Raw genomic sequence first — 27,052 nt, forward strand, 5'->3', positions numbered from 1 at the left:
AGTTAGTAGTTGATTGGGGGATATTGTGGCTGTTTCACCGGGAGCCACTACTAGCTCAGTAAGAATTTCCCACCCACTTGGGGCGGACGATTAGTTTCCGCCAATCTCCTTTCCTAGACCGCGCAACCACGGATTTTACCACGGACGGCCCTCTGTCATGGTCATGAATGTAGCAGCCATGACAGTATGGACCATGGATAATTTGATTGAAGAGAGCAGGGCGCGGAAACTATAAGACTACAGCCAGCCTTCTAGTCCACGATGCATCAATCACATCACAACATAACTTACACGAAGCTTCATACAACTCACTATGCGCTCTTCAACTGTCCTCACACTTGCCACGGTTGGCTCTATTGCCTCCGGGTACCAGCTCCCCGCCAAGCTCAAGTCCCTCTATGATCAGCACAAGGTAAGCAGTCTAGAAAAAAAGGGAAAAAGAAATGAAATTCTCACACTGTTCTTAAAAGTCTGGATCCTGCTCCAAGAAGCTGGCTGGTCCTTTCAGCGGCGGCGCTTCCTACTGCGGTGACATTGCCAATGTCATCTTCCTAAAGGGCAATGGTGCCTATGACAACATGGACATTGACTGCGATGGGGCCAACAGAACCGGCGGCGCTTGTGCCAATGATCCCAGCGGGCAGGGTGAGACGGCCTTCAAGGACACTGTCAAGACCTACGGCATCCCAGACCTTGATGCCAACGTCCATCCCTATGTTGTTTTTGGCAATGACGGCAGTTCCCCGTCCTTCAACGCCCAGGCACATGGTATCAAGCCTCTCTCAGTGATGGCTGTGGTTTGCAATGGCCAGGTGGTAAGTCTTTTCTGACGCCATGTATTTGGAATCTCTCTAACTCGTGGCGACTCTAGCACTACGGTATTTGGGGTGACACCAATGGCGGTACTTCGACCGGCGAAGCTTCCCTGGCCATGGGCAACCTGTGTTTTCCCAACGAGCACCTCACAGGTAACAACGGCCACGACGGCAAGGATGTCCTGTATATCGCTTTCACCGGCGCCGATACCGTTCCCGGAAAGAATGGCGCCAACTGGAAGGCCAAGAACAGCGACGACTTTGCGAAGAGCATCAAGAGCCTTGGTGATAAGCTAGTCGGCCGCCTGTAAAGTATGGCAAGGGGTTTGTAAATAAATAGTGCAACCGTATGGAATATCACTAGCATTCAATATCAGGCATACCGAAATCGTATAAGTCCGAGTTCTTGCATTTTTTTTTTCGAGGTCCTATTGATGAGTGCACATTACTGTTGGCATTTGACAAGTCACTGTTGCTGCCTAGTCAGATCTGATCGGGGCCATACTTATCTGAGAGTCTAAAAGCGACAGTGGCTGCCCTAGGCGGGGGTTCTATGAAGACAGGCCCGTCTGCAAACAACTTCAAAGTGCACGAGCAAAAAAAACTGCCGAGCTCCAGAGTCAGTCTATAGATTGGGCAAAAGTGCACATATCTAGCACCAATTAGAATTGAGCTCGCGGGCATACGCGGCCCTGGCGAAAACCCCCGCATGCGCTCTGCCGTTCGTCCCCTCATCAGCAAGTACTGGCCGAGCCGGGCTCAAGAGAATAGGCTTAGTTCATCTTTGTATTCGTTTCCTTATTTACCCAACGACTCACCATGAATGAAAGCAGCCATGCAGTAAGAGCAGACACTTCGGCCATGTTGCCCGCGACGGAAGAGGCGTATGCGGCGCTCGAAAAACGGTTGGTGCGGAAGCTGGATTGCAGGCTCATGCCTGTGCTGACTTGCATGATTGTTCTCAAGTACGTGCCTGTATTCGATCCCAGATGCCACTAACTGAATGTTGCAGCTACCTTGATCGCAATGCGCTGCCAAATGCTCGGGTCCAGGGGATCGAGAGCCATCTCGGACTGACAGGCGATGAATTCAACACGTGCATTTCAATCCTCTTCGCCGGTTATCTAGCGCTGCAAATTCCCTCCAATCTGATCCTGACCAGAGTACGGCCGAGTATCTACTTGCCTGTCTGCATGGCTCTCTGGGGCGTCGTTTCCGCATGCACCGCGGCGGCGACCAACTTTCAACAGTTGGTCGTTTGCCGCTTCTTTCTAGGCTTCCTGGAGGCGCCCTTTTTCCCGGGCGCACTACTGCTTCTGTCGAGCTGGTACACCCCCAAGGAAATGGCAACGCGCACAGCCGTCATGTACACTGGCAGCTTGCTTTCGAGCGCATTTGGCGGTCTTGTGGGAGCGGGCATCCAGTACGGCCTGGATGGCGCGCATGGCCTTCATTCATGGCAGTGGTTGTTCATCATCGAGGGCACCGTCACCGTCGTGGTCAGCCTGGGCTCCGTACTTGTCCTGCCAGACTTTCCCTCCAATACAGCCTGGCTTACAGCCGAGGAGCGGGCGATGGCTATCCACCGCTTGCACGCACACAGCGGCACTGTTGATGAGGAGCGCGGTCCCCTCCTCCAAGGCCTGCGCATGGCCGTACTGGACTACAAACTATGGCTTCTCACACTCATCGTTGTTCTAAAAACCTCAGCAGGAGCTGTGACTCAATTTATTCCGACCTTGGTTGCGACATTTCACTTTGGCAAGGTCCAAACCTTACTACTGACTGCCCCTCCATTCGTATTCGCTGCCATTGTTGCTCTGGCTGTGTCGGTCTCCAGCGACAAGCGTGGAGAGAGATGTCTGCATCTAATCATCCCGCTTACCTTTGCATTGATTGGTTTCATCATTGCCGCTACCACGCAAGGCTTAGTACCTCGCTACTTTTCGCTCTTCTTGGCTTTGGGTGGTGTATATGGCTGTTATGATATTACCTATGCATGGATGAGCTCCACGGTATGTTGTACAAAGCTGGATTGGGTGAGAGATGGTTCACTGATCGGGCAATACAGATCCCTCGGCCACTGGAGAAACGATCCTCTGCATTCGCGATTGCCAACATGGTGGGCAACATTGCTCAGGTCTACTCGCCATACATGTACCCAAAATCATCTGGCCCCAGATATTTACCTGCGATGATAGCCAACAGCGGCGCCGTTATACTGTCCATTGCTTGTTGCGCAACATTGTACTACTCTTTGCGCCGCGAAAATAAAATCCTCGAGGCGGCGCAAATGCACAGAAATGACGATGGAGATGGTGACAGCGACACAAACAAAAACCGGCCCCAGGAGCTTGAATTGCCCGTCCCAGCCTTGGATTCGAGCTTCCGGTATATCCTCTAAGTCTTGAAACCTAGACATTTTTGTCTTTTTCTACTGTGATCCGGAGAAAGTCGCTCGTGCGTCGCGTCTGCCACTGATACCGCAATGAAGCAGATAAAACACTAAAATCCGTATACACGTGAGGCTTGACAAACAGAACTCATTTGGTAGTCTTTAAAAATAGAAAACTATATAGTATTCTATTTTGATGAAACCTACTACCAAATCCAACTATTCCCCGCTCAACCACCAACGACGCCATTAGCACCGGGGCCGCCGAGGTAGACGTACGAGTCCCAGCTTGTACCCGAGTTGAAGAATGTCTTGATTCTGTAGCGCGACGCGTCACTTTCTTGAGTGTAGCCGCTATACATCTGCTGTTTGCCATCGCCATCGAGATACACCATGTTCTTGACGTATCCGACCTTGCCATCTCCAGCCTCTGGAAAGTTTCCGCTGCCCATGTCCGTCGTCGTCAAAGCCGGGCCGCTGTTATATACCTCGCCGTAAAAGTCAATCCGATCGCCGTAGGAAGCCAGAGTGTCCTCTTTCTTGGACTTTTTGCTGAACAGGTCCGCCGAGTAATACCCAATGTCCTTTCCAAAGGCTTTCAACCACCACCTTCCGCCGCTTAGGTGGAAGTGGACATCGAAGTCATGCTGCTCGCCGCCAATAACAGACATGTGTTCGAACGACATGCCGGGGTAGATGGAGTCGTCCACCTGCACCCATCCTTTTTGCTCTGTGTTCCAGCCGCACATGTAGTCACCAACGCCGTGGTAGCCGTTGGTGTTGAAGAAGACGAAAAACATGGGCTTGGGGCCGCGCGGCGGGTAATACATCCAACCGGCCTCGAGCGACTGCGGTATGGTGCCAAACTCGACAGTCTTGGCTTCATAGCGAACGATGGCGGTCTGCACGAGAGAGAACTCTTGCTGTGACTGCAAGTAGGGTTCGAACATGCTGATCCCGCCGCCGCCGCCGGTCACCTTTGTTTGCTTGCTCGTGCTGGCATACCAGTGCTCTCCAGTATAATCTTGACTGGCAGACGACAATTTCATCGCAAGAGTGGGAGCATGAGGGCCTCCGATAGGCCGCAGTTGCTTCGGTGGCAGAAGCGAGAGCCCGGGGCGCGGGATAGGAACCGTGCCCTCGGGACCGCGCAGATGTTGCGGGATTAAACTGGTAAACTTTTCTGCCAGTGCGTTGGTCTTTCGTTGCGAGCTCCAATCAAGGGGGAGGCTGAAGTTGGCATCTTGAGATTCCCTTCGTACCCAGTCTAGTACTTGACCGTCCTTCAAGACCACAGTCTTGACGACGTCGAGACCTTCAGCCTGTCGTGGGAGGGGAACGGCTGCAGCCAGAGCCGTAGCAACCAAGAGTGTTTGAAGTAAGAGACTCTTCATTTTGTGTAAAAGATTTATTTCTATTTTTTTTTCTGCAACTTTGCAACCGCAAGCGCAACCTCTGCTACATTTATAGGGAGCCAGCATCTCCACCCGTGGATACCAGGACGACCAATATTGATTCTACCACCATGTATAGTGTAGTACAAAGTGATCCTTCCGAAGGATCATAGCCTCGTTGAAGTCAAGTGCAAGCCAGAAATGCCTCAGATTTTTTTGCTCCGCAGACTTACATCTTCAACGTCCTGGCCGTCATGGTTTGCTGCAGCTCAGCTGTGGGACCATGCACGCCGTCGACAGCATCATTCGAGCTCATCTGCGAGAGTCAGGCGATCCAAGTGAGTGACCCTCTTGCTCTTAGAATAGATGGTGGACCTGGTGTCAGTGACACTGGCTACATAGTGAGTGATCTGCAAACCTGCCCCCAATCAAGGTTCTGGCAAGAGCCGTACTTGATCATAGTTGCGAGTGTCTACCCTGGATTTTATTTCAAGTGCAAAACGTCTGAGGGAGCCCGATACCCGGCGATGCTACCCGAATGGAAACTTGGTCATGGACAGGCACCTGACCGGGCCTCGATAACGGGTTCGCGCGGCCCAGTTGTATTGCCTGGACCATGACGCATTGTGGTCGCCAACGGTACACTCTGCATCAATATTATGCGAAACAGTGGGAGCAGCGGATAGACGGTTCAATGCCCGGCCCGCTGAGGACGTGCTGGTGCCTTTGCACGGAAGCAAGCCACGGGACAAGACGATGCGACGAAGGACGTGACTTGATGGTGCTGGTCATCGCTTGCTTGATGCATGCCACAAAAGGGAAGGGCAGCGTGGCCCAGGGATACAGAGATGGAGGCGGTCAAACTTACAGCGCTCGCCAGCAGTTTGGTTGTACACTACGGCGCCCAGCCCGGCCAGCACGGGTTCGTCCCGGTGCAAAGTTTCTGCAATTAATAATATCGCGTTCCGCATTTGACTGCATGTTCCTGGGCTGCCGGCGGCGGCGGCGGCGGCGGCGGAAAGGCGCGGCCCACAATGCTCTATTTCGGAAGGTTGCTATTTGTGCACTTTTATCTTATAATTAATTACATGGAGAAAACGAACAATCGACAGAGGCCTAGATCATCATGGGTTTCTAGGCAGCCTATTTTATGATTATGCGGTATGAGAACTAAATAGATAAAGCAAAGTATATAGTAGATTAAAGCAAAGAACTGAGCGGTTCAGGGAAAAGACTATTTTGTCCAGTGCAGCACAATGCTACTGAAGCGCTCCAGTTGCTCCGGATCCGTAGCCCACGTCGTCAAGAGGCGGATGACGGCCCACTCGTCGTCGTATTTCTCCCAGATATAAAAGGAAAAGCTTTGCTGAAGCTTCTTGACCAGTTCCAAAGGGAGGACCGCAAATACCTGGTTCGTCTCCGTTTCTGCGCGCAACGCATACCCGGCGCCGACGATGCATCGCGACAGCTTCTCCGCCGCGCGGTTCGCCTGCCTCGCCAGGTCAAAGTAGAGGGTCTCCCGGAACAGCTCGGCAAACTGCACACCCATGATCCGGCCCTTGGCCAACAGCGAGCCGTGCTGCTTGACAAAAAACTCAAAGTCCTCGGCCAGCTGTGGGTGCTTGACGACGACGGCCTCACCGAGGAGAGCCCCGTTCTTGGTGCCGCCGATCCAGAAGATGTCCGTCAGCTCGAGTATATCCTTGAGCGTCACGTCGTTCTTGGAAGAGGTGAGGGCGCATCCGATACGCGCCCCGTCGACAAAGAGAAGAAGCCCATTCTCTTCGCACAGGCGCTTGATGGCCGTCAGTTCTGCCTTTGTATACACGGTGCCAATCTCGGTGGCGTTGGAAATGTACACCAGCCGCGGCTTGGCCATGTGAGGAAAGTGCCAGTTATCGTCTAGTGCCTTGCTGATCGTGGCCGGCGTCAACTTGCCGTTCTCTGGGACGACATTGATGATTTTGTGGCCGCTCGCCTCGACGGCGCCAGTCTCGCGCGTGACAATGTGACCAGAGCTGGCGGCGATGACGGCTTCGTGCGGGCGAAGACATGCGGCAATGGAAATGGCATTGGCAGACGTGCCGCTGGGAACAAAGAAGACTCCGACGTCCTGATTTCCAAGATGGGTTCGGATGTGGTGTTTTGCCTCCTCGCTAAAGGTATCGCGCCCGTAGCCTACTTCCTGGGTCCCATTGCTCCGCAGCAGCGCAGCGAGCACCTCGGGGTGCGCGCCTTCGCTATAGTCGTCTAGCAAGCTATATTTGGCCCTGGCGGCGGGTGCTCCGGCAGCAGGCATCTCGGGGTACTGATTAGACCTTGTCCGTCTGCTCTTCAACAGCGCAAACGCGCCACTGTGGTATGGCGATGATGAGATGATGTTGTATGATTTAAGCCAAAACAAAAGATTGACTAATAAGAACACGTAGTATCAATCGTTGTAAAAGTTTGTTGAACTCAAAAGTTGTTACGAAATCGGTGGGTCGAATTTGTGGACTCGGCCGGTGTCGTCAATCATTCTGAGCCTTTGGTTCGAAAACATGGAGTAGACCGTTGAATGCCGCCGGAACCCGTATTACGAGTGCCACTGGTCTCCGTCTTCGGATGCGCGGAGGTCGTAGTTTCACTCAGGTAACAAGTTGGTGGCTGCGCGCCCGCGATGCTCGACCGGGGTTCTAGACCACACCGTGAGATGTGACCGTGTATGTACTGGTATGTATTGCACGGAACATGGGAAAGGGATCCTGAACGAGTATGACATGCCGGTTGAAGTATGCAGCAAGTAATTAATCGCCCACTAAGGAGCGTGGATAGCATAGTATCGGCATGCCGCCAAGGCGCGGGCAGTCGACGAGAGAGTATGTTTGTTTCCAGCAATACGCGTGCTGTTTCGTACTTGCATGCAAACATTTTCTATCGTGCTGGGAAATGATGGTCAGGGAGGGGTACGCGAAGGGAAGGAATGTGCACTAACAATAACAATGGGCTTAGCAGCGGCATAGTATCGCGCTACCAATAACTAACTGGGTGCCGCCATCGGCAAAACGATACATGTGTAATATACAAATGTAATTGACTCCAGTACTACAAAGACACAATAAGAGTCGAATTAGAGTAATTCAATAAATAAATAAATTGACTCCAGTATTTTCTACAGAGCAGCACGACATGCGCTTGTGTTGAAACAATTGCCCCAATTCGAAATCCTCAACCCCCCCCAACCCGTGCATCTGCTTGTTGAATCTGCGCAACGGGTAGCTCACGAATCCTAGTAGATTGGCCGCCAGTATGAATTCCATAACTTTTGATCCTTGAAAAGCGATTGCCAAACAAGCGGGTGTCAAGCTTCCTACAGCCAACTCTTAAACAACTTGATGTACGCCATCTTGACTAACTGAACTTCAACACAGTAAGCAACAAGTTCGACGAGTAGGAAGCCAATGAAAGAGCCGTTCGGGTTGACAAAGGACAAGGCGTTGTGGAACGCCGGGATCCACGGCAGGACAAACCCGATGGCCATGATGGCCGCTGTAGAGAGGCCGAGATGAATAGATGACCGGCTCTGTACGAATGGGAGTTTGGCAGTCCGCAACAGGTGCACAATCAACGTTTGCGTCAGGAGACCCTGAAGGAACCAGTGGGTCTGAAACTGGCTGACGGCGACCGGGTCTTCCGTTGTGCGAATTCCGTAGTAGTACCATCCAAGTAGGAAAGTGCATATGTCGATGACGGAGCTAGTCGGACCGAGTACAATGACGAAACGCAGAAGATCTGTGACAAACTGGCAATTAGCATCTCTGGCGGCGGGCCTTGTTCGCGTGGTACTGTTCGCGTGGTACTACCTACCCCATGGCTGCCACGACTTGGGACTCTCTAAAAACTCGGCGTCAACCTTGTCCCAGGGAATGGCGATCTGGCTAATGTCGTACAGCAGATTCTGCGCCAGGATCTGCAGGTTCGTCATGGGCGTAAATGGAAGCCAAGCACTCGCGGCAAGGATGCTGAAAACGTTGCCGAAATTGGAAGACAAGACCATCTGTTGACAGTCAGCGGTTTGAGCAATCACTTGCGTGTTCTGGCAAACATGCCTTGATGTATTTGATTGAGTTGGCGTGGGTGACGCGGCCGATGGTGACACTGTCAACAATGATGGCCAGGCCTTTTTCTGTGAGAATGAAATCCGCACAGTCCTTGGCGGCACCGGCGGCCGAGTCGACAGAAATACCGACATCAGCCTTGCGCAGAGCTAGACAATCGTTCATGCCGTCACCGAGCATGCCAACAGCGTGTCCGTACTTCTTGAGGCTGGCTACGATGCTCTCTTTCTGTACGGGAGACACCTTGGCAAAGACCTTGCAGCATTTGACAGCCTCGTCGAAATCTCGCTCATCGACCAAGTTTGCCAGCTCTGGTCCCGTCATGGCCACAGGTCCGTCATCGTCGTCCAAGTCCTCACGACGTACAAGACCGAGCGCTCGGCACACATTCAGAGCGACCGCCATGTTGTCGCCAGTGAGCACCTTGACGTCCACTCCGAGAGCCTTGAGCTGTTGGATGGACTCGGCCGCGTCTGGCTTGGGCGGATCGACAAAGGTAAGAAGTCCGTGGATAGTCATGTTCGTCTCAATCTCCTCGAAACTGTCGTCGTCGTCAATCTGCGTCTTGGTAAGCTGCTTCGTAGCAACTGCCAAGACTCGGTAGCCTTGGTTGTTCAACGTCTTGACTTGTTGCTTGAGGATTGCACGGTGATGGCCAGCCATGGCGCTCCCGCCTTTTTCTGTGTGCATCCTGGAGCATCGCGAGTAAACTTCCTCGAAAGCGCCTTTGCAGATGAGCATGGCACCACCAGCGACGCCACGGACAACGCAAGCAGAGCGGCGACGTTCAAAATCGAAAGGAATAGCGAGAGACTTTTCGTATTTTGTGGTTTGGACCTGCTCGCCGTTTGGCAGTCGAAAGTTGCATATCGCAGCATCCATGTTGTTTCCACCGGCACCTTGAATGGTAGCTTCGATAACAGCCAGTTTCAGCACCTCGACATCAATGTTGCCAGAGCAATCAAGAGCCTTTCGCATTGTAATCTCATCTTTGGTAAGAGTTCCAGTCTTATCACTGCATAGAACAGTCATTGCACCGAGGTTCTGCACTGAGTCTAGCCGGCGAACAATGGCCTTCTTCTTGGAAAGCAAGTACGCCCCACGGGCGAGGTTGGCGTTGACAATGGCTGGTAGCATCTCAGGTACCAGACCAACCGCAACACTGATGCTAAACAAGGCAGCTTGACCCCAGTCGCCGGTACTTTTGGCCGATACAACCAGAACAATGGGAACCATGACGCTCATGAAGCCGATGAGCATCCAAGTCACATTCTGGATGCCCCGCTGGAAAGCATTGAGACCGCGGCTCTTCTGGAGGGCCTTAGACATGGCGGAAATGAGTGCATCACGGCCCGTTCGAAGAATGACAACCGTTGCTGTTCCAGAAACGACACCGGTACCCATTAAGCAAATGCTGGACAGATCAAAGAGAGAGCCGTCGCTTTTGTCGTCGCCAATCGAAGCAAGCTTTGAAACGGGGACGCTTTCTCCCGTCCACTGCGACTGACTGACTCGAAGAAAAGAAGCCTCAAGTACCAGGCAGTCGGCGGGCACGACATCGCCTGGAGCCAGCAGCACGACATCGCCAGGGACCAGCTCGGAAATTGGTATAGCAGCCTCGGCCTCGCGACGGCGCACGCGAATGACCGACTTGATGGACATTTGAAGACGGAAAACGGCAAGTCCGCTTTGATATTCTTGCCAAAATCGCACAAACACAGAAATGGAGACCATGACCATCAGGACGGTGAAACCAGTCTATTCTTGTCAGTCAACCCGCCAGTCGCAGAGGTTGAGAAGGAAATACATACCCAGTCTGGGGGAGGGATTGAGATGTTGATAATGGCCAGGAAAATCAGCAAGACATTGAAAGGGTTCGGGATAACCTTCAGGAGAAGAATAAACCAAGACGGGGGCTTTTGGGAACGAAGCGTGTTCGGTCCCTTGACACGGAGACGAGCCGCTGCCTCATCCCCTGACAGACCTTGTTTCTCGACCTGCAAATGATCGAGCACTTGGTCCATCGGAATTGAAGCAAAAGCCCGCAGAATGGACTCTGGCGTATTGTCCAGCGCATGCTCTGGGGGCGCAGCCCAAGCAAACGCCCTCGTCGTTGCTGGCACGAGAGTGGTTGCACTCGGTAAAGGCGCCAGGCCACCCTTGAGAGACAAAGAATATGACTTCTTCATCCTGCAAGAGGCCATCAAGCTGGAGAATACAGACATTGTATATTTATGACGCGAGTTCTCCAGTTATGGGGGTTCGAACTCGGCCGCGAGTTGTTCGCCTGCAATCGCCGCCAGAGCTGCGAAATATCGTCGTGTTTGCGTGGTCGCCAGCGTTGTGAAAGGCTCTACAGACGGAGCCCGGTCGTATCGAGGGTTGGGTTGAAAGAATGACATGTGCTTGACGCGAACAGGAGTGTTTGCTTTGCGACTTTGGCAATGTAGGAAGAAATTTTGCGTTTTATACCAGTATGGGCTACGAATGCAACGCGACCAAGCACAGGCCGCCGAGGCGCAGAGGAACCCGCTAGGATCGGGCAGGGATTCCGAACGGACTGGTGGATTTCAGGCCCAGGAAATTAGGTACTTTTCGGATTGGCGAAAACGGCTCGCCAAGATGAGCCAAGATGAGGACTCATTGAGTAGCCAAGACAGGTGCAGGGTGCAGGTCTAAGCCACAACACAGCCTGCCAGCCCGCCTAATATCTGGTGACGAAAAGTCTTCATTCACGATTTTATGCACCCATACAAATATACTGACCCTTTCTCGCTACACGGAATGAGAAAAATTGAACGGCCGAGAATGGCCCATTTCCCCAGTCCTTGACTCTAGCCCAGCTCAGTAATTGACAAGTATGACTTCACGACCACTTTCAATAAGTCAATCCGAATTGTACTGGCCGGCGACCGATGGATGATCTGATATTTTCACCGTGAAACTGGGCACTGGCGTGAGTCACAAGCACCCGAATCATCTGTCTCCATCTGAGCTCTGCCGAGTTCCAATTTTTAATCAGTCAGTGAGGGCAGTCACGGTCTAACTAGACGACTGTGTCGTCGGCAAAGTAAGAAGGTCATCACCGCCGGCCTAGTTCGGCAGCTAGCCGAGGCCGGTGGTTAATAGTGTCCAATATTAGTTGAGCCAAATTTGCTCTCGCGCCATGACAAAAGTACCTTTAAATGGTCTGGAAAAAAACGCCCACGGGATCAGGCTCCGATGATATGTAGACCTTTGTGCGTAACTACCAATAAAAGCGTTAAATTTTTCTCAAGACCCCCACGGTCGACGCAGATCCTTGATGGCAGTTTCTCCATGGCAGCGCCATCGGCAGCAGTCGTCTCAGTGCCGCACTGCAGCATGAGTGCTCCCGCTTTGTGAGTTGTAGGCCCTTTCATCGGTATTACAGCATCAACAACAGGCCGGTCAAAATAGTCCGCTGGTAGCGAAAAAGTACCTCGTCCGCGTCGCATGGCCCTCAAAACCGCCTCCACCGCGTTGTACCCAAAATTATACTGCTGGATCTGCGCTGGGTTGGCTGCACCCCTTATTGTGAGCAGCTTGCTCCGAGTTTGCACCATGCATACAAGACTTACTAGGGATCTTGTCTTACTCCAAGTAAGGGCACCTCATGCTTCAGCAGCTTTGCCTGATCCTGCCCGATGTTGCTCAGGACTTGAATGACGCTAGCCCTGAAGGCGTTTGCAATGTCATTTCTTGACTTGGTTCCGAACATGGTGATGCCTAAGACGAGCCCGTCTTCGATGCCCTGGGCACCGCCTTGTCCCTGATCTAAAAACAAATCGTCAGCCCTGCCCGAGTTTGATCTGAGGTACTTGCTGCTACATACGCGGTAGCATGGGATGTGCTGCATCACCCACAAGAACCAGCATGTCCTGCGCTGACGATGAAGTCGGCGTGTATCATCTGTTCATTTCGAAGCGTAATAGAGGGTGCCACCGGGTCCTGAGCTCTACTGTTGGCCATGTAAGTCCTGATTTGAAAAGGAAGTGGTCTTCATACAAAGGCAATGACATTACTCGCTCGGTGTATCTTTGCCGGTACACCTGGCCCCTGCTCGCGCGTTGCAAGCCACAGCAGACTATTGTGCAAGTCAACGCGATGCGAGAGATACATTGGTGTTCCCCCGATTTCTTGCGCCGTCTCGGCAGTCATATAATCACTGGTCTTCTCCATCGTAAAAGGATTATGGCTGCTGCCACCCCCGGATACCACGAAGCCCCAATCTTCTGGTCGAACGCCCCATGCGAGCAGTATCCGGCTGGCGTTGGGTGGAATCGTGATTGTCGCGCCAAATTCGTTGTTGAGATGCGATTTCTCGTAGATTTGAACTCTGCGACCTGCTCGGCGAAGTGATACGGTAGCTGCGAGGCCGGTATTCCCTGCGCCGACAATGACGACGCGAAGTATTTCTCTGCAGCGCAGATACCAGAGCACGACGGGCAACGTTGCGCGTGCGCGAGGTAGCCCGCAATTCAAACTGACAGTTGTTACAATGAATTGTACAAGTATTGCAGTTTTAGGAGGCCCTAGGGTGTAACCTGGCTGAAGAACGGAGCCGGCGTGGTATTGACTCGTTGGGGAGTGGACGAACCGGCCACTAAGCTAAAACTTGTCTACCTCGATTAGAACTCTTCGCTGAATGCGCCAGATGCATTTAGTAAATGCCTTATGTCCTTAGCCTGCAGATTGATCTGTCACAGTTCCGCGTTATATGCTGGGGTAGACAAGCGGTGAAATGTACAGGGACGACGAGTACCTTGATGGTGGGATGCCTAGGTTCTTAGCCAATACATTTGCTGGAAGGCACCCTCGTCGTGCCACGCACCCTCAGCTGCGTTGTTAACCCCTACCAGCTGACTTTGAATCCTTCCATACCGTTACGATAATAATTTAATTGTCTCATGTCTGCAGCGATGCTGTGGAATTCCCCTCTTATTCTTTTTCACTGACCGGCCTGATGTGAAGCTATAACAAGGGCGTATCCCGCACATTACGATACGAAAAGCATACATAGAAAAAAATACCTTGTCAACAAACCTCTTATCCAAATATAGTTATACATCTATTAAAATCCAGGATGGCCAACCGAATTTCTCTCCTACACTACCTCCAGCGGGGTCTCGAGGCACTACCTGTTATCGACAACAATCAGTCGAAGGAAAATACTAGAAATGCCCTATACCAGGCCCGTGATATTGGTTCAACTGCGTTGTGGCAAAACTTCAATATCGCATCCGTTCTCCAGCAGTTTGGGCCGTTGTTGGCAGCAGCTCGCATTCAAGCTGAACCGCACGGGACCAGCCCACCAGAGGTGGTCGCAGCCGAGATAGATATTCGCATCGGTGTGGGAGAGTACGTACGCCCGTTTGTCCGCCGAGCCCTTCGCTGTGGCTTCGAAAGTCTCGCCGGTTCGCCGCAGATGACGAACCTCACGGCGGTAATGATGGCCTCCGGAAGGAATGCCCAGGTTATTGAGTCCTTTGAGCCGGACTTTGCTGTCTTTGATCCGACCGTGGAGATGCCGAAAGATAGACCAAACCGGTTGCCTGGTGATGCCAAACCTTCTTACAAGTGGGAGTGGGCGCTTCAGCACAGCCCCAGCCCATTTTCGAGGAAGGAGTTTCGACAGGCATTATCGCAAGTCAAGTTTTACATGACCCAGCACCAAGCAAAGTACAGCTTTATCCTCACGAACCGCGAGCTTGTCGCTATTCAGAGGCTTGACGACAGTAGAGCTTTGCTGCTCTCGAATCCAATCCCTTGGAGTGCTTCTGGATCCGAGGAGGACCCACAAATGACCGTGCTGCTGGGACTTTGGGTATCTAGCTATGCTTGCTTCTGATAACCAAGGATGGCGGCTATAGAAGAGCCGATTTCTGTTGTCTGGGCTGCTTATCATAATCTAGTCTATATAGTAGTTAGTAATATCTATTAACGCGTACTTCGATGATGGCACACTTGTATATCGTTCTAATATGTCCTTATCAATTAAATAACTAACAATAAGTTGAAAGTTCCAAGAGACTTCAGCAACGCCGGTTTATAATCTTCTGAATATCGCACGAATTAGGTACGGCGGCAACGCCATCTCAAAATCAAGCGCGCCGTTATTTGATGCAGCTCCTGTGTACGCGGATTTTATTAGTCAAGTGTACAAGAATAACCACGGCGGTAAAATGGGCGTCATCATTATTGGCGATTCGCTTGGTGCTACGACTTCGCTCATTATCGCTGCTCTCAAGGGTGACAACATTCCTCTAATCGGCGTCAGTGCCCTCGGCTGTGTCCCCAAGCGGGAACCTCCGCAGTTCGTTCTTGATGCCATTGCGGCATTCCCCGACGTGGACAGGCTCGAAATGGGCGAGGTTGATAATGATTACTTTCGAAAGTTCCTCGGTGCGCCAAAATACTTTTGATGTTTCGGGCTTCGCTAGATTGAGCTCAATATATGAAGGCGGCAAGTTCGGCAAGATCCATTTCGCAGTGCAAATAACTAACAAGCGCCATCAGCTCCGAAAAATGAATTGATGGAGTGGACTACTTACTCCTGCTACTTATGACCGATTCGTCAACGAGATTGCGCCTGGCGTCAAGGTGAATCAATCCAGCATAGAATTGTCGTCGAGCTAACAGGGTTGCTACAGGTTCCGCTGCAATTTCTTGCTGCCGAGATTGAACTTGGATGGCCGGGAATAAAGCAAGGCACGCTGGTCTTTGAGGAGGCTGCAAAACGGTTCACAAATGCCGAGTATTCGGATTGGTATTCTACTTGGAGGAGCTCACAACTAAGTTTTCGAAAAACTCGCAGAGGCTCCACGACCGTAAACTGGAGTTCATTAAAAGCATAACTCGGGATATAAGGAGCTCAAAGCCTTTGTTTTGACGGGCATCATTCATAGTAGCGACTACTCACTACCAAGTCATGTCCTGCAAATGTCGGGCCTTGTCAACTATTGGTCTCTAATTAGTTTTTACAGGGAGTAATGAAATTATTACGCCAGCAGTGTGGATTTACATTGTGCTGGTACGCGACAACTGTTAGTACGGGTAATTCCTGTTGCAGTGGGGCTACTCTCGACAACAACCATCATTCAATCATCAATCAAGCTACACCTCACATCAGGAGCCCCTCAACAGCTTCCAATATTTTGGTCTCCTCGCATCTTGGAATCTCAATCGGTGGTGTAGATTTAGGTGTCAGTATTCAAACTGGGGTATATCTACAGCGCAGAGGGTTCATCGCACAGTAAAGCCGAGGTAATCAAGGCGACCCCTCCACGCCGCACCGCCATCATGAGTGCGCCAAATACCATCCCACCACCTGGTGAGCCCGCGCCGGAGCTCCTTGACGGCCGAATCTGGGTTGATGGCTGCTTCGACTTTTTCCATCACGGTATGTCCTGGACAAATCAGCCATGCTGTGCCCCATGCTACCAGCTGGAATCGCTAACCCCGCGCAACCAGGCCACGCCGGCGCCATGGTCCAGGCGCGCCAGCTCGGCAATGAGCTCTACTGCGGCGTCCACTCGGACGAGGACATCATGACCAACAAGGGCCCGACCGTGATGAATCTCCGCGAGCGTCTCGCCGCCACCGACGCCTGCCGCTGGGTCACCCGCTCCGTCGGCCACGCCCCCTACGTCACCGCGCTGCCGTACATTTCCCACTTTGGCTGCAAGTACGTCGTACACGGCGACGACATCACATCCGACAGCGATGGCAACGACTGCTACCGCTTTGTCAAGGAGGCGGGGCGCTTCAAGGTTGTCAAACGCTCCCCGGGTATTTCCACCACCGACCTGGTCGGCCGCATGCTGCTCTGCACCCGCACCCACTTTGTCAGGTCCCTCGAGAACGTCCTGGCGGGCACCGAGGGTGGCGGCACAGCAGAAGAGCGCCAGTTGACCGCCAATGCCATGAAGCAGAGGCTCGCCTTGTATGCTACAGACGAGACGGCCAGGACACCTGGTGCCGAGATTTGGTTCTGGCGCGCCTCGCTCGAGGCCAAGTCTGAGGCGACAGCACGCGAAAAGGGCGAGTTTAGCCTGTATCTCGAGGGACCCGGGCCGCAACCTGGTCAGCGCATTGTCTATGTCGACGGCGGCTACGATTTGTTTTCCAGCGGCCACATTGAGTTTCTGCGCAATGTTCTCTTGGAAGAAGAAAAACTGGCCAAGGAGACCGACTGGTATAGTCACGACGCTGCCGCTAAACGCAAGCAAGCTACTGGGAAAGACTACCGTCCAGCGTATGTTGTGGTTGGTGTCCATGACGACAATGTCATCAACTCCTGGAAGGGCGTCAACTACCCCATCATGAACATTTACGAACGTGGTCTCTGCGTTCTCCAATGCAAGGTAGGCAATCTCTGACCGGACAATAGTTTCGCGTGCTGACGATACCAGTATATCAATGCCGTTGTTTTTGGCGCGCCCTTTACTCCCACGGAACCATACCTGACCAACATGCCGTGGGGCACGCCGAGCGCCGTGTACCACGGCCCGACCAAGTTTATGCCGCTCACTTACGACCCCTACACAGCTCCCAAAGCTCTCGGAATCTACCGCCAGGTTGGCGCCCATGAGTTCGCCGATGTCAATGCCGGCCAAATTGTTGATCGCATAATGAAAAGCCGTGAGATGTACGAGGCACGTCAGCGTGCCAAGGGTGTCAAGGCCGCAGGTGAGGCGGCGGCGCGAGAGCGTGAGATTCTTGAAGAGGAGCAGAAGAAGAAGCAAGCAGTGCGCGAAGCTGCGGCGAAGCAGTAGATATGTTCATAGTGGTAATAGCTTTCATTTTCAACCCTTAAATATTTCAATAGCGTTTGAATACATCATTACTACAGTCAGTATGTAGCATCTTATTAAACATGGAGCTTATACTTATTCTATCAATAGGACGGCCTACGCATCACGACTTTAGACGAAAGGCTATACTAAGGGTTATGCTTTGAATATTTTATTTCGCTATTTACATAAGAAAAGTATAATTTTGGATAGTGCTGATGGATGGATTGGGCCACAAACCCGGCTAAAGTATTTCATGTTTTCTTATTATTCTGCTTTATGTCAACTGGGGCAAATTTGCTTTGTTTCCTCCACCTTGGCCCTCGGGTAAGCAGTTTAATTGGTGCCGCCCGAGGCGACGAGCGCGTTCGCGGTGGGCGGAGTGCTGTCCACCTGGATGCCGCCGCGTTTGGGGTGGAAGCTATCGTGGAACGGCAAGCACCAACCGCCTTCGTGCTCGGGCGTCCCGACCCAGGTGCGCAACAAGTGGCGCGGCGGCTTGGGTGGCAGAGCGTCCACAAACGCTGTGCGCGAGTGGAAGGTCTGGCAGCACGAGACAAACTGCATGTCGCCAACCTCGCACTCGTACTCGAAGCCGTGGCGCGTGCACGTCTCCTCGAGCACAGCCATAGCTTCGAGCTGCTCAGCAGAAAGAGCGGGGATGAGGCCCTTGTCGCTATATCGCGTCAGAGATTTGACGAAGTATGGGTCCCACCTAGTTATCTTAAAGTTAGCATATGTAACTAGAGGGGCCTGAGTGAGAATGAAGACCAAAACCTGCTTACTTGACGTAGACGCGCTCTTGGCCGCCGGGCTCGAGGTAGAAGACGGGGACCTTGATCCACGGCTCCTGGCCAGCTGTTATTTCGCCCTTACGGTCAAAATACCATATGGGGGAGGCCAATGTTTTGGCAACATCAGGGCGCTCCTTGACAAGTGCATTCCAAACCGTATGCGCCGACGCGCAACCGGAAGCGCCGCCCTTGTCACCCGTTGCGCAGAACAGGAGGCCGACAATGTCCGCTTCATCGGTGTGGAATAGCTGGCTGTCTATGGTGTTAGCGCTGAGTACTTGACGAGGTGAGGACATCGTACGCGGCATTGGTCGCGGCAATCTTGACCTTGTCCAGCGAGTTTTTGTAGTCGGCGTCGAGGTTGGTGACGTGGCCGAGGACCTGGCCCAGCTTGTTCTGGGACAGCAGGTAGCCGAGATGCGCCGATATTCCCATCATGGCAACCGCGGCCCTTTTGCGTCCCCAAAGATTGACGGGCAGACCGCGGAACAGAATGAAGCCGCGGCCGTTGAGGATATCGAGGCGGACGGCCTGCAGCGTTCGCGTGATGTTGGGAATGTGGAAGTTGTGCTGGGAATCGTCAGTGGATTTACATGCCCATGCGGGAATGTATGCCATGTACCTTGTTAATGTTGATGAGGTGGTTGCCGGAAATGGTAAAAGCATCGACAGCCTGGAGAAGCTCGCTAAGCTCGCTCTCGGTCCAATGATGCGCCCACTCGTCCGGGCGCAGGGCAATCTCGCGACCCTCCCAGACAGTCGGGCCGATGATTTCGGTGGGAAAGGCCTCAAACGGACGGATCTGACTCTCCACCGGCGGATGCTGGCCGCTGGTCCGCAGACCGTCGGGAAAGGTCTTGCGGTCGACGGGCTGGTGGTAGGGCAGGCCGCGAGGGAGACCACGGAGGCCGGGAGCGACGTCAAGCGCGGCTGCCATACTGGAAGCAAATGTGCATACGCTACCGGAATAAATAATCAAGGGGCGATTAGATGATTAGGGCCTGAAAGATAAGATTGTAGCTTGTGAGGGTATTTACAGAGCTTGCGATAGGTGGGAGGCGAAGTGGTATATATACCCCGCGAGCAACTGCATCAGATCGGCATTGTGCCGTTATGCGCAGGTCATGCTTTGTTATCTAACCGGCGTCGGAACCTTGCTCAAACACATAAGAGCACGGCATGCCCACATCACTCGCCCGCTGACGAGCTACATACATGTAAGTTTTGCAACTTTGGCGTCCAGGATGGTTGGCCCTAGGATCCACGCTACCAAAACAAGAAAGTACATCATGTATAGGCAAGCTATGGAAAAGATACCTTTGGAGGGGAGGGCACTCGGAAGCCGGTGAATTGCTGCCCTGATTCGGGTGTGCTTGGAGCGCAGAATATTTGGTGTGCTTTGGCGGAGCGTTGGCGTGCTCGTGGCCGGAATGACACCATCTGCCGCGAAGTCCTAGGCCTCGTTGACGGTGCTCGGAGCCCGACAGCCGGCTATTACCAATCCATGTTTGCATTCCGGTGCTGGATATAATGCTGCTCTTAAGTCGGAGCCGAGATGTTTTCGGGAACAGGCGTTGTTTCTTTCGTGGAATTATTGCTGACAATTGATGTTGGCGGCTGCTGCAGTGGGCGGTTCTGGCGCGAGAATATTTCCGACCAAACAACCCCAAACAACCAATCACTTTGCCCGCCAGGGACCATATCGCTCCGAACTCCGAGGAACCTACTTAGAGTACACCAAGTTCTTCTTCCCCAGACTGCGCCAAACTCGGTCCCCAGTCATCGCCGCAGGATGGGAAGAGCTGGTGCATTCACCGCGTCGCAACAAAATCTCGTTCCGGACCCCGCATGACCTTGTCGGCAAGGAGCGGGTGTCGGAGCGCCGTATCTATCTGTTATGCGTGTCGTGACAACGGACGCTGACGCTCGAGTTGCAGTTTTGGCGTCCAGGGTATGCCTGAACAGCCTGGAGATGGTGTGGTGCAAGTGCCGGCTGATCGTGGTCCGGCTAGTCGGCGCCTGGGGAAGGCAATCTTGGGGGAAACTACAAATGTTTCTAGAGTAGTGATGCAATACTAGTACTGAATATCAGAACATCACAATGAGGAGGCTGTACAGATCAAGATGAGTCTTGGAGGCGTTGTGAGATGGTGACGTGGCGCGAGGCAAAGGCAATCGGTTGGGAGGGGTTGGGTGTGGGGGGTTTTTCGCCTCGCTTTCAGATTGGTCTGCCAGCTCGTCTTTTCACGGACCCTTTAGACACTATGACTGGTCTGGTTGCCAACTTTTCTCTGGCCTTTCGACCGCCAACCGCCAGATCCCCCAGGAAATAAATCACAAAGAGGGACAAGGGGACGGGCATCGACCGTTGCATCGTCCCCCTCCCTTTTCTTTCAAATTAATCTCGATACCACTCCCCGCACAAAGGGTCAACGCCGAAAGGTTACACGGGATCTAACCCCCCACGCGCCTCAGGCCAATAACTAGTAACCGATGCAATAGTGGCGGCTTCGATATACTTTCCTGTCTACATGTTCGTATAGGTGACATTGTGGCTTGCTCTTGCGGCTTCTCATTCACTTATTACACTCTGAAAATGAGAAAATACAGTAATGGCATCATAGCATGGTACCTGCCCGGCCAGACTAGCGCGAACACAAGGTATCGTGCTGATGGGCTGATCTAGCTGCTTGCAGCAACGTCACATTCTAGATGCGCCACCGTGCCCATTCAGGAACACGCCGGGAGGGCTTGCGAATGGATGTAGTGGTAGTTTGTAGCTTCCGAGGTTTGTTATAATTAGTTACCCGATGTGAGCTTTTATCAGAGACAAGAGCCCCTCCTATGTTAGCTCCTAGAACAGGGTTAGAAAAAAGGTACAAATACCTAGCTACCCACCGCCGCAAGAGTTGCCAATGTGTCCCAAAGCATCCCCAAAGCACACCCCAAACTCGGCGAAAGCAATTAGGATGCGCAGCTCAATTGTCCTCGCCGCCTCGGCTGCTAGTCTGGTCTCAGCCAACAACAAATGCAAGGTGCCAAGCGTCGACGTTCCGGCGTGTCCAGCCTGGGGCACGGTGCGCTACAACAGCAGCGTGCCTGACCGCGACGCGTTCCCGGCGACGCAGGTTGATCTCTGCTACACCGACACGGAGCTCGCCATCACGTTTACGGCGCGCAACGAGACCAACTTCTACTTTGACCCGAAACAGGGCACCAACGGGGATATCTGGGAGTACGAGGTCATGGAAGCCTTCATCCACAAGGGCACCGACGACCCGCAGACGTACCTCGAGTTTGAGGTCAGCCCCAACAACGTCACATACCAGGCCTTTGTGTACAACCCGTCCAAGAACCGCGCCGCGGGCGCGCCGTTTGACCACGCATTCATCTCGGACCCAGCCGCCGACGGCTTCTCGGCCAAGACGACGCTGGATAGGGCCAAGCAGACGTGGGTGAGCGCCGTCAAGATCCCGCTCGGCCTGTTCAACGTCGACAAGGGCAAGGCCAAGGGGACCAAGTGGCGGATGAATTTTTTCAGGACAGTCGTGAGCCCGCAGACGTACCCGGACCAGGGACTGGGGGCGTGGAGCGTGCCAGACAAGGCGAGCTTTCACATTTCAAAGTTCTTTGGCAATGTCAACTTTGTCTAGAGACGGGTTCGTGTATAGTCGAATAAAAGCTCGTCGATTCGAGATGCGTTCAAGCTGTGACGTGCCAGAGTCTTGCGCCTGGCGCTTCAAATCCTGATGTAAATCCCCAACCCTGTGCATTGCGCGAAGCAAGACACCGAAAAGCGGGCGTGCGAGGTCGAGACTCAATTTTTTTGGCTTGGGTTATGTTGGCTCTGTGAGAAAGCGGCAACGAAGAGAGGAGGACAAAGCAGAATGTTTAGTACCCAGAGTCGATAATATGAATATTGGTGGTGCGTGATGAGTGAGAGCACAGCCGACAGGTGTCACGTAATACTGCATGAAGTCGCAGTATGTAGTTACGAGGCTCGTCACATATCGGTCGTAGTGGTGTTGAGCGAGCTCGGCTATCCCCGGCGTGTCGCTGGCGCCTTTCCGCCCACCTTGAGGGGGCTTCTTGGTGTGTTGGTGGTGGGGGGAGCGACTAGCCAGGTGATGCGAAGGGCGTAACATGTCAATATGCGAGGCTTTGGCAAGAAAAACCGCTGGTAACGCGTATTTTGGAGATGCACGATGGATCGTCATTCCTGGTTTGGACGAGTATATTCTGCCACGCTATTCGGCCAGGTATAACAGAGATCTTTATGCGGGGAGCACAGCGCCGCAGTGCGACATCGGCACGGCACAAGTGACTAGGGGAGCCCGGAGGCATTCCGCGCGCCGCATGCCGGATACACCATGGGTTGTCATAGTTAGCCCTAGGCCGCGAGCGGCGGCATCTTGTCGAGAATCGATGTACGGAATCTTCTAGCTTCTCGATGCCTTCCGTCGTCTTGTTTTCATTCACTTGATCTCTTTCGTCATCAGTCGAATTCAAGAGGCGTATTTATTCTCCTGTGTGCTGCCTGTGTCCTCCGTACACAAGCACCGGGCCGGGCGGCTCATGGGCGGGGCGGCTTTGCGGACGCGCGGGCAGCGGCGGGCCATTCTGTCTCCCCCAATTTATCTAGACGACGACTGTTCGGCTCAACAAGTTTCTATTTCCCGTCATGTGGCCCCCCCGGGACACCGCCATGAACCACTAGTGATGTCGCGTTGCTGCCAGACGTACTCGACTTGCTTATTTCGTCACCCTTAAAATGTTCTGTGGCGCCAGCTCACATGGCCATGCTTGCTCGGTTTGCGTCACCTCCGCCCTTTATTTATTGGTGTGACTTGCCAACAGCCATTCATTGCCTTTGGAGCCGAGCGCACTACGTAGCCGTCTGTGTTCTAGTGGCTAGGGTCAGCATGGCTTTGGTAGGAGGTTGTCTCGACTGTTGTTTGTTATTTGTCGTATCCGAGACCAAGTAAAGGACAGCAAATATTTGTGCAGACCATTTACCACGCCGATATTGCACATCTGGGTCGCGTCTCATACAAGCCCTCGATGCAATTTTTCCTCTTTAAGCCGCGACAACTTCAAGTGGAGATGGCCGACCCCGGCTTATCTGCCCAGATTTTTTTCCACGGCTGCCCCGTCGCCAGTGCCCGCCAATATCCACCCGCCGCTTGACTCTTGTCTCGACTCAGAACCTAAGAACGGCGCCCCTCCTCTACTTTTTTATTTCTTCTTCTTCTTTTGCTCTCCCTCCTCCATACCTTCTTCAATTCTGCTCAGCACTGGCCCATTCATTCAATTGATCCACGTCGCCGACACTCCCTTCACAGCTACTACCCACCCTCCGACTCCGCAACCAACAATGTCTCCTTCCGCCGTCAAGGCCCAGGACGTCAACCTCACGGCCGCCGCCGTCGAGCGCAAGGAGGCCATGGCCGCCGAGCAGACGCCCGCCGTCGCCCAGCTTGACGCTTCCCTGCTCACCTACACCTATACCCAGAACCCCCGCGAGGTCCCGGATGAGGCTGTCGCCAACGCCGGCAACGAGACCATTGCCACCGACCACATGGTCCTCGCCAACTGGTCCGCCGCCAAGGGCTGGTCCGCCCCCGAGCTCAAGCCGTATGGACCCCTTAGCCTCATGCCCACGGCATCCTGCCTGCACTACGCCACCGAGTGCTTCGAGGGCCTCAAGGTCTTCCGCGGCTACGACGGCGGCCTGCGCGTCTTCCGCCCCGACCGCAACTGCGCCCGCATGAACATGTCTGCCAGCCGCATCTCGCTTCCGACGTTCCCGCCTGCCGAGCTGGAGAAGTTGATTCTCGCCCTCCTCGAAGTGGACGGTCCTCGCTGGCTGCCGCGCGACAAGCCCGGTAACTTTCTCTACCTGCGCCCGACCCTCATCGGCACGCAGTCCCAGCTCGGCGTCCAGGCTCCGAAGGAGGCCATGCTCTACATCATCGTCACCTACATGCCGCGCATGGACAGCCCCCCGGGCGGCATGCGCCTGCACACGTCTCCCGAGGACATGGTCCGCGCCTGGGTCGGCGGCTTCGGCTACGCCAAGGTCGGTGCCAACTACGGCCCCTCGCTGCTGGCGACTGCCGATGCCCGCCGCCGTGGGTATCACCAGATTCTTTGGCTCTACGGCGCCGATGGCGAGTGCACCGAGGCAGGCGCCTCCAACTTCTTCGTCCTCTGGAAGCGCAAGGACGGGAAGACGGAGCTTATTACCGCGCCGCTCGACGATAAGCTCATCCTTGACGGTGTCACCCGCCGTTCGGCGGTCGAGCTTGCTCGCGAGCGCCTTGCTGGCGAGATTGAGGTAACAGAGCGCAAATACACCATCGACGAGCTCCTCGAGGCCGACGCTGAGGGCCGCATCCTCGAGTCTTTTGCTGCCGGCACCGCCTACTTCATCTGCCCTGTCTCCCAGATTCACCACCGTGGCCAGGACATTAATATTCCCATGGGACCCGAGGGCAAGGCTGGCGAGATCACCACCAAGATCAAGACATGGATTGGTGATGTCATGTACGGCAATGTCTCCCATGAGTGGGGTGTCGTCGTCAACGAGAAGGGTCAGTAAGTTGTTGGTTCGCCTTGGCCGCCGATGAATTTTTAAAAATATGTTTCCTTCGTCTGTTTTGCGAGTAGAAAAACTGGTTGCTATTGCTAGAGGTTTGTAGCCTACATCGGCTGGAGTTATTGGACTGGGATACAACAGGGTGCCGCTTAGACGTGCTGACGAAACAACGACGCATGATACAGCTAAACGTATATAGCAACAATGACACATGATCAAATTAGCTCCGTATTTCTCGTATTTATGTATTCTTCAAGTTCCTGCATCATCTTCACCAATGGGGTTATGCATGGCTCAGCCTTCCATGAGTGTTTGCATGACCTTTAAGCTTTCGACCTGGATGTACTCGGCGTATTCCTGCCATAGTCAGTATAGTTCCATCCTCAGATATACTGCAAGTACTAACCGCTTCAATATTCTGAATCTCAGTTTCCGCATTAGCCATGAGCTCTTCCATCGAGTCCATGATGCCCTGCACCTCCAGTTCCGGTCGTGGGTCGTCCTCGTCGTCTGTCAGCCGCTTCCACGCCTGCTGCTCGGCATGCACGCACGAAAGCCACTGTCCGTGAAGGTATTCAATTCTTTCGTCGGACTTGCTGAATTCTTCCTGTAAAGAGGACATTTGCTCAGGGACGATATCCTCTTGTCCGTCTCCACCAGAGTCTAGGAGCTCCGCAAGTGGCTTCGCAAGGACATGGTACAACTTGGCGCTTTTGCCTAGCGCGGCCATCGATTCGTGATTCAACTCATCAATCTTGCTCTGGATTGTTTCGCTGTTATTTCGGAGGTCTTTCATGGTCTGGTGGTACAGATTCGATCCTGAAACGGCAAGAGAATCTAGTAGTGGTCTGGTCAGTGTGCGTTTGCGTGGGCTGAGAGCGGGCAAACTCAGTACTCGCAAGCTGTTCTAGCAACGAGTAGTTTTCATTTGCTAGAGTTCCGGATCTTCGCTTCTCTTGGGTTAGATGAGCAGACAGCACTTTGAAAAGCTCGCGCTGCAAATAATCCTGGAATCTAGATCCGTCTTGCTGGGCCGTCTTGGCTACCCGCCCAGAGAATTGTTGTGAGGAGCATTCGGGGGTGCGCAGCCTGGCTCGAAGGGATAGGAAAGCCTTCTGTGAGTTGCCTTTAATTGCGGAAGCCATGCTGTTTATTCCCCAATTCTTTCTTGTACGTGAATTTCGAGTCGTCAATGTAGTGCAAACAGACAATGTGCAAGCAAACGGCGGGTGGTTTCTAGGTGTTGTAGGTAGCAAGCCAGTGTACCACGACTGTCGGCCGGCAGCTCTTCGCACACCTAATTGATGGCTTACTAGTTATGGTAGAATATATCTCAAATTACCGTGAAATAATTATGGTGCTATATAATGATCTCCCAAGGAATCAGATTACATCCTCTTAGATGTCCGGTTTACTAGGCTGCTCACAGGCTTACACAACGCACAAGCTGATTGGTCAGCGCCCCCCCTCGCTACTTTTCTGCGCAAAGCAACTAAAGTTTCGCCCCCGATTTCATCCTTGCTATTGCCCAACATCACATAGCCACCATGTTTGCCCGCTCAGTAGCTCTAGTATGCAGAACACCGCAAGTCTGAATCCTACGAATCCCTCTCATTGACCTCTTTCGTATAGAACGTTGCCCGTCGGGCCACACGACCGGCCATGCGCGTTGCCGCTGCGCCCCTCGGCTCCTTCAGTCCAGCGCCGACCCCCAAGCTCCTGACGATGCAGATTCGCTCGCTGTCCGATAAAACACGTGCCGCCATTGACGAGGCCGTCAGATCCGCGCCAGTGGTACTCTTCATGAAGGGCACGCCCGAGACACCCCAGTGCGGCTTCTCGCGCGCCGCCATCCAGATCCTTGGCGTGCAGGGCGTCAACCCGGAGAAGTTCGCTGCCTTCAATGTGTTGGAGGACTCGGAGCTCCGCGAGGGCATCAAGGAGTACTCGGATTGGCCGACAATTCCCCAACTGTACATCGAAAAAGAGTTTGTCGGCGGTTGTGACATTTTGGTCTCGATGCACAAGAATGGTGACCTGGCCAAGATGCTGGATGAGAAGAAACTCGTTGTCGAAGGCGAGGAATAAACCGAAACGATGATAATAAAACGATGGAAGATACACAACAAGAAGTTGGCCGAGGCTA

The 27,052-nt window shown here is 53.3% G+C and overlaps 12 protein-coding genes across 12 annotated transcripts; 7 read left to right on the forward strand and 5 right to left on the reverse strand.

Moving 5' to 3' along the window:
* Nucleotides 1–313: 313 nt before the first annotated feature.
* On the forward strand, nucleotides 314–1,126 carry CCM_09571 (endo-chitosanase; the record flags this gene model as incomplete). The annotated part of the gene is made up of 3 exons (XM_006674704.1): nucleotides 314–412; nucleotides 471–815; nucleotides 872–1,126. 3 exons carry the CDS (start codon nucleotides 314–316, stop codon nucleotides 1,124–1,126), a joined length of 699 nt encoding a protein of 232 aa, XP_006674767.1.
* A 508-nt stretch (nucleotides 1,127–1,634) lies between these two features.
* Nucleotides 1,635–3,219, forward strand: CCM_09572 (Major facilitator superfamily transporter; the record flags this gene model as incomplete). The annotated part of the gene is made up of 3 exons (XM_006674705.1): nucleotides 1,635–1,780; nucleotides 1,828–2,830; nucleotides 2,887–3,219. 3 exons carry the CDS (start codon nucleotides 1,635–1,637, stop codon nucleotides 3,217–3,219), a joined length of 1,482 nt encoding a protein of 493 aa, XP_006674768.1.
* A 221-nt stretch (nucleotides 3,220–3,440) lies between these two features.
* On the reverse strand, nucleotides 3,441–4,604 carry CCM_09573 (uncharacterized protein; the record flags this gene model as incomplete). The annotated part of the gene is made up of 1 exon (XM_006674706.1): nucleotides 3,441–4,604. The coding sequence occupies one exon, from the start codon at nucleotides 4,602–4,604 to the stop codon at nucleotides 3,441–3,443; it is 1,164 nt and encodes a 387-aa protein (XP_006674769.1).
* A 657-nt stretch (nucleotides 4,605–5,261) lies between these two features.
* CCM_09574 (threonine aldolase, putative) lies at nucleotides 5,262–6,903 on the reverse strand (the record flags this gene model as incomplete). The annotated part of the gene is made up of 3 exons (XM_006674707.1): nucleotides 5,262–5,398; nucleotides 5,473–5,643; nucleotides 5,868–6,903. The coding sequence occupies 3 exons, from the start codon at nucleotides 6,901–6,903 to the stop codon at nucleotides 5,262–5,264; spliced, it is 1,344 nt and encodes a 447-aa protein (XP_006674770.1).
* A 1,050-nt stretch (nucleotides 6,904–7,953) lies between these two features.
* Nucleotides 7,954–10,926, reverse strand: CCM_09575 (magnesium-translocating P-type ATPase; the record flags this gene model as incomplete). Its single annotated transcript, XM_006674708.1, has 4 exons — nucleotides 7,954–8,375; nucleotides 8,451–8,640; nucleotides 8,693–10,459; nucleotides 10,513–10,926. 4 exons carry the CDS (start codon nucleotides 10,924–10,926, stop codon nucleotides 7,954–7,956), a joined length of 2,793 nt encoding a protein of 930 aa, XP_006674771.1.
* Nucleotides 10,927–13,805: 2,879 nt separating this feature from the next.
* On the forward strand, nucleotides 13,806–15,144 carry CCM_09576 (uncharacterized protein; the record flags this gene model as incomplete). Its single annotated transcript, XM_006674709.1, has 2 exons — nucleotides 13,806–14,528; nucleotides 14,743–15,144. The coding sequence occupies 2 exons, from the start codon at nucleotides 13,806–13,808 to the stop codon at nucleotides 15,142–15,144; spliced, it is 1,125 nt and encodes a 374-aa protein (XP_006674772.1).
* Nucleotides 15,145–16,021: 877 nt separating this feature from the next.
* CCM_09577 (Rossmann-like alpha/beta/alpha sandwich fold domain containing protein) lies at nucleotides 16,022–17,496 on the forward strand (the record flags this gene model as incomplete). The annotated part of the gene is made up of 3 exons (XM_006674710.1): nucleotides 16,022–16,121; nucleotides 16,166–17,085; nucleotides 17,134–17,496. The coding sequence occupies 3 exons, from the start codon at nucleotides 16,022–16,024 to the stop codon at nucleotides 17,494–17,496; spliced, it is 1,383 nt and encodes a 460-aa protein (XP_006674773.1).
* Nucleotides 17,497–17,850: 354 nt separating this feature from the next.
* Nucleotides 17,851–19,245, reverse strand: CCM_09578 (taurine catabolism dioxygenase TauD; the record flags this gene model as incomplete). The annotated part of the gene is made up of 4 exons (XM_006674711.1): nucleotides 17,851–18,229; nucleotides 18,300–18,560; nucleotides 18,610–18,878; nucleotides 18,931–19,245. 4 exons carry the CDS (start codon nucleotides 19,243–19,245, stop codon nucleotides 17,851–17,853), a joined length of 1,224 nt encoding a protein of 407 aa, XP_006674774.1.
* Nucleotides 19,246–21,277: 2,032 nt separating this feature from the next.
* On the forward strand, nucleotides 21,278–21,961 carry CCM_09579 (uncharacterized protein; the record flags this gene model as incomplete). The annotated part of the gene is made up of 1 exon (XM_006674712.1): nucleotides 21,278–21,961. The coding sequence occupies one exon, from the start codon at nucleotides 21,278–21,280 to the stop codon at nucleotides 21,959–21,961; it is 684 nt and encodes a 227-aa protein (XP_006674775.1).
* A 1,721-nt stretch (nucleotides 21,962–23,682) lies between these two features.
* Nucleotides 23,683–24,909, forward strand: CCM_09580 (Branched-chain amino acid aminotransferase II; the record flags this gene model as incomplete). Its single annotated transcript, XM_006674713.1, has 1 exon — nucleotides 23,683–24,909. One exon carries the CDS (start codon nucleotides 23,683–23,685, stop codon nucleotides 24,907–24,909), a length of 1,227 nt encoding a protein of 408 aa, XP_006674776.1.
* A 291-nt stretch (nucleotides 24,910–25,200) lies between these two features.
* On the reverse strand, nucleotides 25,201–26,051 carry CCM_09581 (uncharacterized protein; the record flags this gene model as incomplete). Its single annotated transcript, XM_006674714.1, has 3 exons — nucleotides 25,201–25,263; nucleotides 25,313–25,743; nucleotides 25,802–26,051. The coding sequence occupies 3 exons, from the start codon at nucleotides 26,049–26,051 to the stop codon at nucleotides 25,201–25,203; spliced, it is 744 nt and encodes a 247-aa protein (XP_006674777.1).
* Nucleotides 26,052–26,453: 402 nt separating this feature from the next.
* Nucleotides 26,454–26,994, forward strand: CCM_09582 (monothiol glutaredoxin-5; the record flags this gene model as incomplete). The annotated part of the gene is made up of 2 exons (XM_006674715.1): nucleotides 26,454–26,477; nucleotides 26,539–26,994. The coding sequence occupies 2 exons, from the start codon at nucleotides 26,454–26,456 to the stop codon at nucleotides 26,992–26,994; spliced, it is 480 nt and encodes a 159-aa protein (XP_006674778.1).
* Between the last annotated feature and the right edge of the window lie 58 nt (nucleotides 26,995–27,052).

This window comes from Cordyceps militaris (genome assembly GCF_000225605.1).
Source record: "Cordyceps militaris CM01 unplaced genomic scaffold CCM_S00009, whole genome shotgun sequence".
NCBI classification, from domain to species: domain Eukaryota; kingdom Fungi; phylum Ascomycota; class Sordariomycetes; order Hypocreales; family Cordycipitaceae; genus Cordyceps; species Cordyceps militaris.